The following is a 13,802-nucleotide window of genomic DNA, read 5'->3' as shown; positions in this document are numbered from 1 at the left end:
TCTCTGTTTTGTTCCCTCCTGGCCACGAAGAGGCGCACTTAGCAGCAGAACAAACTCGGGCGGAAATAAAAAAAAACCTGGGTTCTTCTCCAGAGGAATGGCTTCAATTTCTGGCGGAAGTGTATGCCCCCCCCACAGGTCTTATAAGCTCAGAAAGAATTCCAAATGTTCTATGTAGTCCCAACAGCAGGTATGAAAAATTGTCAGTACTACTCGCAGATATTAATATATAGGAAAACAAAGGTATCCCTCGACTTTTTTTTTCCAGTAGTATTTCTCTGACGAGTCTTTCTTTTCTTTGAAGGACGAAGAACCGGAAGTGCTCTTTTTCCCCCGGCCAGGACCGAGAGGTTAAGTCCCATCAGCCCTCGCGCGCCACCCTCCGCTCTCTTCTTCGGCGCTGCCTGCGGAGGTGGCAGCCATCTGTTACTGGGTGAGTTTTAATCGTTGTCCATCCGCATCTGTGCGGTCTTCATCTCTTTTTGTCGCTTCGTGGTGAGGAGGCTTACCCTTCCATGCAGTCGTCTTGGCGGGCTTTGTCCTTGTCAGTTGGCTGGTGTATGTACGGGAACAGGGAAGCGGCCCAGCCGATGATGGAGGTTCGCTTCCCAGGGCCACTTGCCTTTCTACGGAGGCTGCCTGTTGTCTCTCTCAGTGTTACGGACAGCTTGTTTGAGCTCTGGGAGTGAAGGTCGCCCTCCGGGTCTAGCCTGAGGGAGCTTGTCGGAGCCGTGGAGCGACCAGAGGGTTCGGGTGTGATGACGAATACTCGAATCACCTTGGTCAGTGAAGTGTGCCCGCGTGTATCTTCTCTTTCCGCTGACGGACGCTCCTTCCTCTGCAGTTTTCTGGTTGGTCTTGGGGTTGCTGCTGCGACCGGATCACCTCAGAAAACAGACCAGCCACCGTGAGCTGCGAGTCGATTAGTTCCGTTAACAAATGCTGATGGCGGGTCAGGCTCTCAGGGAATATAGAACCGCGTCCTGCGAGGAAATCGTGTTGCGGGTGGGGTGCGTTCGTTTATCGAACGCGACGTTCGCTGCGCACTTAACCAGGTGTTAAGGAGGCGGTGAGGAGACTAGAAAAGTGTGCTGCAGGAGGAAAAAATGGGGTGACCGGGAAGTCCGCTTTGAGGAGGGTTATAAATTGAGACTCGGATGATCTCCAGGTAGAACGGAAGTTCAGAGGCCTAGAAACATGTTCTGAGTACATCGTGGTTTTGTAGGCCTGTGGTGAGGGAATTGAAGTGCAACAGTTCTCAGGGAAACACGGGTTTCTCTTCAGGTCTGCTTGCGTTCATTCACTGCAGGCATTCAGTGTGCGGTATCCTTGCCATTTTACAGGTGAACTAAGACCCCGGTTCTTGTAGCCTGCCCAAGCTCTGCGTATCTAAAAGGAAATTGGACTGTCTACGGTTTGGGATACTAGAAGTGGGATTTGCTGCCCTGTGCAAGTTGAGAACATGTGGGGTCGATTTGTGTTAGATAAGCTGTTAGCATTCTTCCTTGGCTTTAGGGGGTGATGCCTTGACCTCCCAGGATCGCGTCTGGAGAGTGGTTAGTATTCTGCCAGCTTCGGAGACGGGAGGGAAAGCAAGCCTGGCAGAGGTACCCATTCCATTCCCAGTTTGCTCAGTAGCTGGTGATTGGAAGACACTCTGCAACAACGTTCAACTCCTGTGCAGGAAAGCCTCCTTCCAGGACTGCTTGACGCCATCTCTGTCTCTTTCTTGAAGGCATCATGGCTGCCCTCAGACCTTTGGTGAAGCCCAAGATCGTTAAAAAGAGGACCAAGAAGTTCATCCGGCACCAGTCAGACCGATATGTCAAAATTAAGGTATATATCGTCCCGGGATGGAAGTACTTGTTGGGGTGGAGGAAGGAACTCCTAAATGGGCTTCTGGACTTCTGGCATCACCTGGTCCAAAGAGTACCTTTGGCAGATGAACAACTCTGGTTGGTGCTAGAGCTTTCCAGAAACTCAAGTCTCCATGAGTATGCCTTACTGGCACTCAGTCACTTCATTATAATATAAGTTGAAATTTAAATCGCCGGGGACACTGACTGTTTTGAGGTGTCTGGAGGCCTGAATCGTTTTAGGTGGCCTCAAGACATTAGATTATCCTTATTTTTATGATGAGAAAACTTAACATCTTCAGTGCAGTGTTGAAACCCATGCTCTTCACTCTTCATCTTAACTTTATATATAGCCTCTTCACATTCTATCAGTATATAGTCTGCTTTTCCTTTGTTGAGTGTGGATGTGAGTCTATTCCTGGTAGTCAAATGCAGGAGCCCCCATTTTTTCCACCACTAAATATGTGTGTGTGTGTGTGTGTAAAAAGGTGTAGTGAAATACTGTAACCCAGATAGCTACTGTTTGGCATATTTCCTTGTCATTGAGTCCTCTCTTTTTTCTCCAAAAGGAAAAGTTGTTAGCAAAGACACTAACCCTCCTGTGTTTATTTCAGCGCAACTGGCGGAAGCCAAGAGGCATTGACAATAGGGTGCGCAGAAGATTCAAGGGCCAGATCTTGATGCCCAACATTGGTTACGGGAGCAACAAGAAGACAAAGCACATGTTGCCCAGTGGCTTCAGGAAGTTCCTAGTGCACAACGTCAAGGAGCTTGAAGTGCTGCTGATGTGTAACAAGTGAGTTGGGTCCCACCTCTGGGTTTGATGTCAGAAGTCTGCATCTGTGAGCATTTTTGGTAGGGACTCTAGCATTTAGAAGAGTTGTATATTCTCTCAGGAGCTTAAAGAATGCTTGTTGGGGACTTCGAAGTATTTCCTTTGCTGGAGTAGGGAAAGGGAACTTACCTGAAAAGTGTAGAGACCTGAGATCTGGAAAGAGAAGGACTTTGCCCAATAATACAAACACTGGTATCCTTTTGGCAGTTCTTTGCAGAACATTGCTGCGTGTGGAGGTGGGGTGGGGGGATATCAGATACAGCCTCAGACCAAAGGGGCACTTAGTGCTGTGGCCAGGGGTATCTTCCTTCAGAAGGCTATGGGGTTAGACGAGTTGCCTGATAAGGAGCTCTATTCTGAGATGGAGAAAAGGAGGAAGACTTGGCAGGCAGAGGATGACTTGCACAAAGTTGTAGAGATGCAAGAGTGCACGAAGGGTTCACAGCATTACATTCAAGTATTTTGAGAAAGTTAGACACTTTATGAGCGCCGTGGGAGAAAGACTGCTGAGGCCAAAATTAGTGCGGTGGGATGAGAAAACATTTCACCCGGGAAGTGATTTGGATGCTTTGAATCTGGTTTGGAGGGAATGGTGTTTCTTTGGTAAAGCAGAGGACGGTTTTCTTCGTTCCTGTTAAACAGAAGCTGAAAACCTGTTTTCTTAATTAGGATGTGGAGAGTGTGACTAACTATAGGACCTGTGTGTGCTTGCTTACAAAGATCTTTCATATGTAGTGATTGTAGGCACAAGTAATAGAAATAAACAAAACCATTATTCTCACTTTGGTTGAGTTTTCTAGGTTGGGAATTTAACTGGGTGTTGGGATACTGGAAATTTTCCTTTGAAAATCCTTGGGTGAACAGAGGAATTAGGGGTGGCTGCCCAAACCCCAATTAGGTGGATGGAAAATTGTGACATAAAGATGCAATTCCTTTTGTGTAGCAGAAATGCTGCAGTGCTGGTGTTGCTGGTTACCAAAAAGATACTCTTAAATAGCTTGGCAGTTTGTATCTGGAGCCATAGAAATATTTGAAATCTATGACCTTTAATCCACAAGTTCCATTTTTGGATACTTATCCCTAAATAAAAAGCATTTTGAAACATTTTAACAGTTGTTCAGTTTGAGCAGTTGAAAATACTATTTGTAAATGATGGGAGTATAAGCACTGGGTGGAATGTTAATGTGTTATTGAAATGATTGTCATGTGTCGGGAAAATACCTGGGCAGACAGAAGTATTTAAGATAATACATAGAGTGAGTGATTGGTTATTAAATATGCATGTGGATATGGACTTGAGGTATTTTTGGAAAAAGCTTAAAGTGTTGAAAAATATAATTGGAACATTTCAAAATACAGCTACTTTGACTTTGAGTGGACTCCTTTATAGAAGATAATTCTTTGGGTTTGCTTGTCTCGCACTTAAGCTATTTTGCTAGAATTCTTAAAAAGAATTTGTGTATGTTCATTGCCTGATTTAGTCACTGCTTATAGCTTTCTTTCTGTTTTTGCTGAAATTCCTCCGGGTAGAGCGGCATCCTTTTTAAGATTTTTTATTTTGGGGGCTCCTGGCTGGCTCATTTGGTAGAGTGTGTGACTCTTGATCTCAGGGTCCCATGTTCTATTGACTGAGCCAGTCAGATGCCCCGAGAGTGTCTTTTCTTAATCTGCTCTTAATGGTGTCATAACTTGACTGAAATGTTCTCATTAGGCCAATTTGTTACCGAACTGGGGCCTGATATAGCTGTGAGGAATGAGTAGATTAGAACAGTATCTGCCAGCCAGATACTCAGGAAATATTATTGCGGGGTGACTTCAGGCAATGTTACTTCTCAATTTGAATTTTGACTGCAGCAGTCAAACAAGTAAAATGTGAATGTCTAGGCCAGGAAACCCATGGCTTAATCAGACTGTTGGATTCTCCTCCTGCTCTGCAGAGAGTTTCAGAACTTAATGGGCAAGTCCAAGCTCCCTGAGACTGCCCTGTGTTGGGCAGATTGACTGTGAAAGGATTGGGGGAGAATGTTTAAACTTGGAATCTGGGACTGAGCCATCCTACCCTGTCCATTTCTAAGTATCTTACTTGGGAATTCACTTGCACCTTTAAGGGTCATGGTTGGTCTGTAAGAGGAGGCAATACCTGGATTACAAGGCTGCTTGTAAGGATTAAGTGAGGGGACAGTGAGTACTTCTGTCACTATCAGTAAATACTTGAAGAGTCCTACTGCTGGTACCATGGAATTTAGGAAAGTTAGGATTTGGGACTGTGTGGGTCTTTTTCATCAACTTTGCCAGAGCCCTCATGGCTCTGTGCTATGGCTCTGGAGGTGATGTGACCAAAAACTGCTGCCCTCCCAGGGAAACTCCAGAGCATGTGTTCATCTGGCTTGCTCCGTACTCACGAACTGCTTCTCTTCCAGATCTTACTGTGCAGAGATTGCTCACAACGTCTCCTCCAAGAACCGCAAAGCTATTGTGGAAAGAGCAGCCCAGCTGGCAATCAGAGTCACCAATCCCAATGCCAGGCTGCGCAGTGAAGAAAATGAATAGACAGCTTGTTGTGCACGTTATATTTGTGTTAATAAAACCATAAAACTACCATCTGGCATTTCCCTCCTGGTGTCTGCATGGAGATTATTCTTTTGCCCATTAATGCTCTGGAATCCTCCATTTGGAAGGGGTGTGTTTATAAGGATACTTCATTCTTCATAGGGCACAGGCCTCTGGTGCCCAGAGCAGCTTTATCAGCTCCAGTTGGGGCTGGGAGAGACTTGGGCTCAGACCAAGGAACATTCTAAGACTTTTGATTGAAGGACTTTGCAGCTCAGAGCAAGTAGTCATCCTTAGCCTCACTTTGTAAATTTGGATGATGGTCACTGTATGTAGTTCTTGTGAGGTAGCCTCTGAACAAAAACATGACAGGATGCAGCACAAATCCCTCTACGATTAGCCTTGGATGCCTGAAGATAACTTTCGGTCTCCCTTTTATAACCCTCCCCCAGCTTGCTGCTTCAGGTAACTTAACTGCAGTTTCTGAAGGCTGGGATTCTTAACATCATTGGGCCTCTTGATTGGTACTCAGGATTTAACAATCAAGTTGCCTTTTTGACCACAGCCCTAAAACTTTGGCCGCAAAAGCTAGAATTTATCTATGTGAATTATAGGCATACTTCTCAAGACCCTGTGGTTTGGTTTCAAACCACTGATGAAGCAAATCAAACGCATTTTTCTAGTTTCTGAGTGCATATAAAAGTTGTTTATACTGTTATAATTTATTATGTGCAATAGCATGTCTAGACAACTCATACCTTAATTTAAAAATAAGTTTATTGCAAAAAATGCTAACCATCTAGTGCAAAAGTGCTAAACATAATTTTGAGTTGTGACCTTTGCTGGTGGAAGGTCTTAACCTCCATGTTGATGGCGGCTGACTGATAGGGTGGTGGCTCCTGAAGGCTGGGATGGCTGTCGCAGTTTCTTAAAATGAAGACCATGAAGTTGACTGCATTGACTGAGTCCAGAATGATTTCTCTGTAGCATGATACTGTTAGCACTTTACCCAAGAGCTTTCAAAATCGGGAGTGCCATCTTAGACCCTACCACTACTTCATCAACTAAGTTGATGTAATATTCTTCAGTTCTTTGTTGTCATTTCAACAATCCAGCATCTTCAAGAGTAGATCCCATCTCAACAAATTTTTTGCTCATAAGAAGCAATTCCATTGAAGTAGTCTCACGAGATTGCAGCAATTCAGTCCCATCTTCAGGCACAAGCAGTAACATCAATGATCACATCACCATAACCTAATGAAAAAGTGAAAGTCTGAGAATTAACAAAATACGACAGGAAGTGAGCAAATGCTGTTGGAAAAATGGTATTGATAGATTTGGCTGAACACAGGGTTGCCACAAACCTTCATTTTGTAAAAAAAAAAATGCAGTATTTGCAAAGCACAAGAAAGAGGCATGTCTATAAGGTTATGATAGCACTTATCTAAGAACTGGCAGCAAAGGGCAGGATAATTGGGGATGTGGCATGAGGTACTGAAGAACAAGACAATCACTTATGGGGTGTTTTTTTCCCTACCAGCCTGGTCAACTGAGCAGAAATATTAGCCTGCTTAACAATTTTCTTGGCATGCTAGCCATGAGTGGATTTAAGTCCCTTAAACTGGGTATGTAAATTACAGGTTGCCTACCTCCATCCAGTTCAAAGCCTAGTCTGAAACATTTGAGTTAATTGTTGAGTTGTTTCCATGATTTCTTTAAATTGACTTGGGAAGTATACAGACAGTGGTCTACTGAGTAGAGGAAGTGCACAGAAAAAGTAACACTAGGTCTGTCCTTTATTAACCTGGGATAGCACAGAAAATTCTTTAGCCTATTGTTTAATATTTGTGTCTTCAATACTAAAAACTAGAAACAACATGTTCAAAGTCTTCCTCAGGACACAAACCAACTGTTGACACCTAGGTGGGTGACATAAAAGATGGTCTGTACTTTCTTGGTATTTATTTCCCAGTTAGCTACATAAGAGTTTTGAAATTAGAAAAAAAACAAACTAGATCTAATTCCCTACCTTGGCCCCCCTCCCCCTGCAAAAAAAATTCAGATTCATTACTGCCAATTAGAAAGTGAAGCATTTTGAATTCTAAAATGTTAAAGCTCAGAGAAGTAGCTTGACTCTTCAAGATGCCCACCCAGCACTAATGTTTGGCCTATCAGATCAAGTTAAGTGAAGAGTGGGAGAGGTGTGAGTGACAAATCTGGGACAATGGTGGGCAAAGAGGCCAGCCGGCTGTCTCCTAACTTTCTGCAGCTGTGAGCATAAGAGTATTTCTAAACACTACTTAGTCCTTAGTGAGGCAGGGACTCCCCACTTTGAAGGTACAGACCACCCTGTGTGAAGTCATGCATCTGTGTTTGTGTGGAAGGGCTTGGAAAATGTCCATGCCGTTTCCTTGAATGACTGTCCTGAGTTAAAGGGCCCAACTATTGGCAGCCCTGCAGCTCCTGCTGGGGGCCTCAAGTTGGGGGTCCTTGGAGAAGGCACTGTAAGCCCCAACCAGGAGCAGAAGGGCCCCCAGTGAGATGACAAAAGGGCAAAAGTAGAGAAGCCTATGGTGGGCAGGGGGACAGTGAGGCCTCATGCTTGGGTAGGCCTCCTTCTCTTAAGTAAGGACCCACCTGGGGGCAAAGTTGGGGGGTACTAGCTGAGCTCCATCGAGTCTGTGTTGGGGGCTGAAGCAGAATCCTTCTGGATGCTTTCAAAGAGGGCAGCAAGTTCGGGGTTGGATCGGATTTGGGAAGAGAAGTCAGCCATGATGGGGCTTTTCCCTACTTCTGGGATGGTCAGCAGGGCGGCCACTGCCCTCATCGCAGAGCGTTTCAGCTCGTCTTGCTTCTCAAATTCCTGCTTCACAGAACCAGCTTTGACCTAAAGTAGGAAAACAACGAGCCATCCTTTATTGAACTTAGCATCACACCACAGCTACCTCACTGGTCTCTGGATTCATCCCAACCACCTCTATCCTTCCCAGTTTAAACCACAGCACACTGTGGTTCCAGCCTCCTGAGGTTTCTTCTTCGCTTTTACCCCAGTGGGTTTCCCCAAAGGGGAATTTTTTGTCATTAAATCAACCTCAAGGTCACCTAGGGGGCCTCCGACCAACCAATCTAAACTGCCCACCTTTCTTATTATTAATAAATAACTGGATGGTGATAAATGCTGTAAAGTGTTCAGTTATCTCCTTCCCCTGACAGGATTCAGCCTATCTTTTCTTACTGTGCTTAAAACAGACTCTTGGTACCATGACTTAACTCAAAGACTGGATCACCATGACAGTCACCTTGCTGGCCTCGTCCCCCCTCCACTCAGGTGCCTGCCCCTGCAAGCTAGTCTGTGCTGGAAACCCCTCAAACTGCCTTGCCTGTCTTGTTTCTTCATCCCCCACCCTCTCCCACTTAGAGACTCTCAGAACTGCCCCACTCCTTATGAAATAAAGTCTGGATTCCTCTTGAGGCTGCTGACTTGGCCCAGACAAAGACTATTCCCCCTCAAGATTCCAGTGTAGAGGTTAAGAGCTTGGCACTGGGGTTGGACAGTCTTGGGTTTGAATGCTCTGCCCTGTAAGCACTGTGACTTCAGGTTGTCACTGCAAGCTGCACTTCCCTTTCTGTATGGAAGAGCCTCCTTTCCATAGAGTTGCTTTGAGGGTTAAATGGCTTAATACAGGTCCATATCCCCTGCTCTGAAACCCTTGGGGCCAGGTGTGGTTTGGAATTCAGGATTTGGTGTGTGTGGGGGGTTAGAAACAGGATAGTGTGCAGACAACGTGGTACAATATCATATAATCAAATACAGGAATATTTCCACTACTATATGAAAAATGAAAGAATATTATGCATGTCACAGCAAGAGAGAAAAGCCATAAATAGCCTCAGGCCAGTTCAAGTCAAGTTTTGTTGCCAAACAAGTTCCAGAGCGTTGTAGGCTTCAGCAGATGAGGGATTGTGGACACATATGCAGCAAGTTCTCATCTCAGTGCCTGACAAACAGCGTCCTCTGCAGCCATTCCGAGTGGCCTATATGTGGGCCTCAGATTGAAGCTCCTCTTGCCATCTGGGCTGAGTGAAGGGGGGTCTGCAGTCCTTCCCTGGGAACTGCGATCCTTCTCCATGCCAAACGGCTCAAAGAAAATTAGAAATGATTTGGCCACTGAAACAGTCAAGACTGCAAGAGTCCTGCAGAAACACAGCTTCTTTTTACTTCATACCCACATATGTTTCAAAGGGAAACTTACAAGGCAGGTTTCTATCTATTAAGAAACCACCAATTTTAATGTTTTATCCACAGAAGATTTTATTTTATTGGAAAAGGTTTTGCTACTTGAAAATCACTGTTCTGTGGATATCTCTCCTCCTTAAGCTCCAAACTGAAATACTCTACTACTTTTAGGTTAATTCCTACCCTTTCAAAATCCAAGTTAGTTCTTTTAGTCACCAGGTAATTACTGGATACCCACCCCCTGGGTATGCCAGGCTCTGTTCCCAACACTGCATGTTGCCCCCAGGCCTCTGGCTCCGAATCCCTCCCCTGGATCCTTGAGGCACTCTAGCTTATCAGCAACTCTGCCCTGTATCAATCAACCAATCAATGGTTTCTATCTTTCCAAGAGTCTCACTCGTTTCCCAATTAGGATGTGGGAGAAGAGGGGAGCCTGGGTGGCTCAGTCAATTAACCGTGTGCCTTCAGCTTGGGTCATGATCCCTGAGTCTTGAGATGGAGCCCCACGTCAAGCTCCCTGCTCAGTGGGGAATCTGCTTTTCCCTCTGCCCTTACCCCCTTCATGCTCGCTCGCTCTTGCTTTCTCTCAAATAAATAAATACAATCTTAAAAAAAAAAAAAAAAAAAAAAGGATTTGGGAGTGGGGAACCCACCAGGTTCAATGTTGTATCCCTAGTACCTTGCAATGAGGCCCAGCACCCAGGAAATGTTTAATGAATGAAAGAAAGAGCCGGGTTTGAATCTCAGCTCTGCAATTTACTAGCTGGGTAGCCTAGGTCCATAACTTCACCTCTCTGAGTCTCTGCTCCCCTGTGTATACAGTGGTGACAATAAGAAGTGCCTTACAGGAGGACGACAACAATGAAATGAAGCCCTTCATACACCACCTAGAAAGGGTAACTGTGAGCAATCCGCAGGTGTGCCCAGCGCTAAGTGGGGTAGGGGGAGGGAGGTACCTTGGCGGTGCAGGTGGCCCTGAGTGGTTCAATGAGCCGGTCCACTCTCTGCAGAACAGGTGCGGGACACAGGGTAGCCAGTCGAGCGAGCATGATGAAGGTCAGCATCTACCCAGGAGGAAGAAGACAGAGTTCATGGTGAAATGGCCCAGGACCAAAAGGAGCAGAGGCCATGGAAGATCAGGGGCTCTGGTCCCAACACTTGGAGCTCAGGTCCAAACTCTAGCACTAATTCCCACCAGGGCCCTGCCCGAGTCTCTCCTGCTCTGGGCTTCAGTTTCCTTATCTATAAACTATGACTGGCAATGGCTCCCATGCCTGGCTGACCTGGGGAGGATCAGATGAGAAGAGGTACCAGGGAGGGGGCGATTCTCCAGCTCTGATGCCCACAGGACCAGGCAGATACTGGCCATGAGTGAACAGGGCCAGAGGGCAACTGGGCAGGAGTCAAGAGCCCATACTCCAGACCTCAGCTCTCAGCTCCAGCCAACTGTGGCTGTGGGAATGTGGCCCCAGCTGATAGCCTGCTTTCCAAAGACACTCTGATTTTCATGGAAGATCTCTCAACTCTTAAATGTTGACACCCAGTTAAAAAGCAAACAAACTACTGTGTGAGCCAACTAAACACATCCACAGGCCTGGATGCAGCCTGCAGGAGACTAATGCTGACCTCTTGGGAAAATGGTCAAGTTTTCTTGGGAAAATGGTCAACCAGTGCTCCACACCATAAAGGATGGTTGTCTGGATTCTACGTGCCCTACCCAACCCCTCCACTGTCTACCCTTCCCTGATTCCCCCACAACCCATGGCAAAGGAGGGCGACCAGGGCCACAGCAGCAAAGAGCACAGCATTACACAGCATAAGCTGCAACCCAGGGCTCTTCCACTGCCCAGCTGCTGCCCTTGAACCCACCAGCTCTCTGGTCTCACCCCTGTAAAGTGGGCTACACCATCCAAGGATACAGTGTAGACTCAACAAGATAACTCTAGGGGCTCAAGACATGTCATACCCACCCTCCTCAACACCAGAGGGAGCCCAGACACTGGGGTCCAAATGTGGCACTGATGTCAGGCCCTGTCCCATACTCCTGGGAGGACAGATAAGAGGATGATGGGGCCAGAATGGGTGGAAACAGGATAGCATGGGGAAAATGCCTGTAAAAACAACTGGCTTTTATCAAGCGACAGTGGGGCTTGGCCATCTCTCACATCACTGCGAAGGGACCGACTCACTCTTCTCAGTGCAGCCAGCATTCCATGACCAGAGGTACCAGCCCACTGATGGGTGGACATTCAGGAAGCCACCAGCTTTCTCCAACCCCCCCAGAGCTGGGAAGAACAATCTTGAACATAGAAACTCCAAACACATTTTGAGGAGTGAGTCCAAAGGCTCTGTTTATGGAGACGGAACTGCTAGATCAAGAATGTGTCAAAGAATTCTAAATGTTTCTCCTTATGGCTAAACCATCCTCCAAAGAGCTCTCCCAGTGTAGACTCCCACCAAAGGTGTTTGACAGCTTGGCTCTCTTTCTTTCTGTTTTTTAAAAGATTATTTATTTATTTATTTGACAGAGAGAGAGAGAGAGAGTGATCACAAGTAGGCAGAGAGGCAGGCAGAGAGAGAGGAGGAAGCAGGCTCCCTGCTGAGCAGAGAGCCAGATGTGGGGCTCAATCCCAGGACCCTGAGACCATGATCTGAGCCAAAGGCAGAGGCTTAACCCACTGAACAACCCAGGCGCCCCAGCTTGGCTCTTTCCCTGATTGATAATCAGGAAAAAATCAGGCTCGGTCGGTTAAGCATATGACTTCAGCTCAGGCCAGGATCCCAGGGTCCTGGGATGGAGTCCCATATCAGGCTCCCTGCTCAGTGAGGAGTCTGCTTCTCCTTCTGCCCCACCCCTGCTCTCTCCATCAAATAATACATAAAATACTAAAATAAAATAAAATAAAATAAAATAAGAGGGACACCTGGGTGGCTCAGTAGGTTAAAGTCTCTGCCTTCCGGTTGGTCATGATCTCAGGGTTCTGGGATCGAGCCCCACATCCAGCTCTCTGCTCAGCAGGGAGCCTGCTTCCCCCACCATCTGCCTGTCTCTCTGCCTACTTATGAACTCTGTCAAATAAATAAATAAAATCTTTTAAAAGAGAGAGAGAGAATAATGCGGTTATCTTTATGGGGGTGCCTGGGGTGGAGAGTGGGGGACAAACAAGTAGTGGGCCCTAGTGGTGCTCGCCTGTCCCCTCGGTATGGGGTGGGTGCTGTTCTGGCCAGGGGGCCTGTCCTACCCGGATATCATAGTGGTCCTTCAGGCCATCCTCCACGTGGTTCAGGAACTCGCAGATGTCCAACCGGCCTAGGCAGCTCTCAAGCAGCGAGTACATGCACTCAAAGGCTGCCTTCCGCACGTCTAGCCCGTCGTCCACTGTGTGCTTGAAGGGCCCCATCTCCACCTGCAGGACAGAAGGATGACGAGGGTTACGGGATGGGACTCTAGGGTGTAAGGACACCTCCCTCAGTCCCTGCTGCACGCCCCACCTCCCTTGTTCGGTATTGTGTTCTGTCGCCGAATCAAGCCTCATACTCTCAAGCCTCTTGCCTTTGCTCAGCCTGCAATGTCCTCCAATGATAACAGTAACATGCGTGTCTGGGTGGCTCAGTCGGTTTTAAGCATCCGACTTGGTTTCAGCTCAGGTCATAATCTTGTGGTTGTGGGACGGAGCCCCGCATCAGGCTCTACACTGAGCCTGGTGTCTGCTTCAGATTCTCTCTCCCTCTCCCTCAGCTTGCTCACACCCACCCTCTCTCTCTAAAATAAATAAATAAAATCTTAAAAAAGCCAGTAACAATAATTATTATGGTCTACGGAGCAGTGATAAGATGCCAACCACTGTGCTGAGTGCTTGACAAATGAAATTTTACTCAAGCATCACAACAGCCCTAGGGAGACAGTATTACCAATAACCCCATTTAACATATGAGGAAACTAGACTCAAAGAGGTTAATTAACTCACCCAAGAACATACAGCTAGTAAGTAGCTGAACTAGAATTTAAAAACCCAGGTCTGAAGCTTTTAACCACAAGGCTCTGTGCTTAATGGTAAACTGCTTCTCACCCCTAAAAGCCCCAATTAAAGGCCCCCTCTTTTGGGAAACTTTCCAAACCCCTCTAAACACAGTCACTTCCTCGTCAGCAATGCCAGGTGGTTCAAACCTTTTTATTATATCATGTGATGACAGATGTTAAGTCACCTTTTTTTTTTTTAAAGATTTTATTTATTTATTTGACAGAGAGAAATCACAAGTAGTTGGAGAGGCAGGCAGAGAGAGAGAGAGGAGGAAGCAGGCTCTCTGCTCAGCAGGGAGCCTG

At 46.4% G+C, this 13,802-nt stretch overlaps 2 protein-coding genes and 1 non-coding gene across 4 annotated transcripts in view; 2 read left to right on the top strand and 1 right to left on the bottom strand.

Annotated features, from left to right (window-relative positions):
- The first annotated feature begins 325 nt into the window (after positions 1 to 325).
- On the top strand, positions 326 to 5,290 carry RPL32 (ribosomal protein L32). Its single transcript, XM_059390372.1, has 4 exons — positions 326 to 433; positions 1,736 to 1,836; positions 2,471 to 2,652; positions 5,112 to 5,290. The coding sequence occupies exons 2-4, from the start codon at positions 1,741 to 1,743 to the stop codon at positions 5,239 to 5,241; spliced, it is 408 nt and encodes a 135-aa protein (XP_059246355.1). The 5' UTR covers positions 326 to 433; positions 1,736 to 1,740; the 3' UTR covers positions 5,242 to 5,290.
- On the top strand, positions 1,529 to 1,668 carry LOC132012749 (small nucleolar RNA SNORA7). Its single transcript, XR_009402730.1, has one exon. It is a non-coding gene; the product is annotated as a small nucleolar RNA SNORA7 (small nucleolar RNA).
- Positions 5,291 to 6,000: 710 nt separating the features above from the next.
- CAND2 (cullin associated and neddylation dissociated 2 (putative)) overlaps positions 6,001 to 13,802 on the bottom strand; it is a 34,191-nt gene continuing 26,389 nt past the window's right edge. For both annotated transcript variants that reach the window (XM_059390370.1, XM_059390371.1), the window contains 4 exons: positions 12,721 to 12,885; positions 10,435 to 10,542; positions 7,879 to 8,128; positions 6,001 to 6,495 (listed from right to left, as the gene is read on the bottom strand). In XM_059390370.1, the coding sequence (XP_059246353.1) occupies positions 7,901 to 8,128; positions 10,435 to 10,542; positions 12,721 to 12,885 (501 nt within the window). In that variant the 3' untranslated portion in view covers positions 6,001 to 6,495; positions 7,879 to 7,900. The remainder of the gene's footprint in view (positions 6,496 to 7,878; positions 8,129 to 10,434; positions 10,543 to 12,720; positions 12,886 to 13,802) is intronic.

This window comes from Mustela nigripes, chromosome 2, assembly GCF_022355385.1.
Source record: "Mustela nigripes isolate SB6536 chromosome 2, MUSNIG.SB6536, whole genome shotgun sequence".
Classification (NCBI taxonomy): Eukaryota; Metazoa; Chordata; class Mammalia; order Carnivora; family Mustelidae; genus Mustela; species Mustela nigripes.
This window is presented reverse-complemented; position numbering and strand designations above follow the sequence as displayed.

Bases quoted from the DNA above. Each gene is read 5' to 3' on its own strand.
- RPL32 (XM_059390372.1), top strand. From the start codon at position 1,741: ATGGCTGCCCTCAGACCTTTGGTGAAGCCCAAGATCGTTAAAAAGAGG. The intron at 1,837-2,470 runs GTATATATCGTC...TGTTTATTTCAG, and splicing joins ACCGATATGTCAAAATTAAG to CGCAACTGGCGGAAGCCAAG. The intron at 2,653-5,111 runs GTGAGTTGGGTC...CTTCTCTTCCAG, and splicing joins GTGCTGCTGATGTGTAACAA to ATCTTACTGTGCAGAGATTG.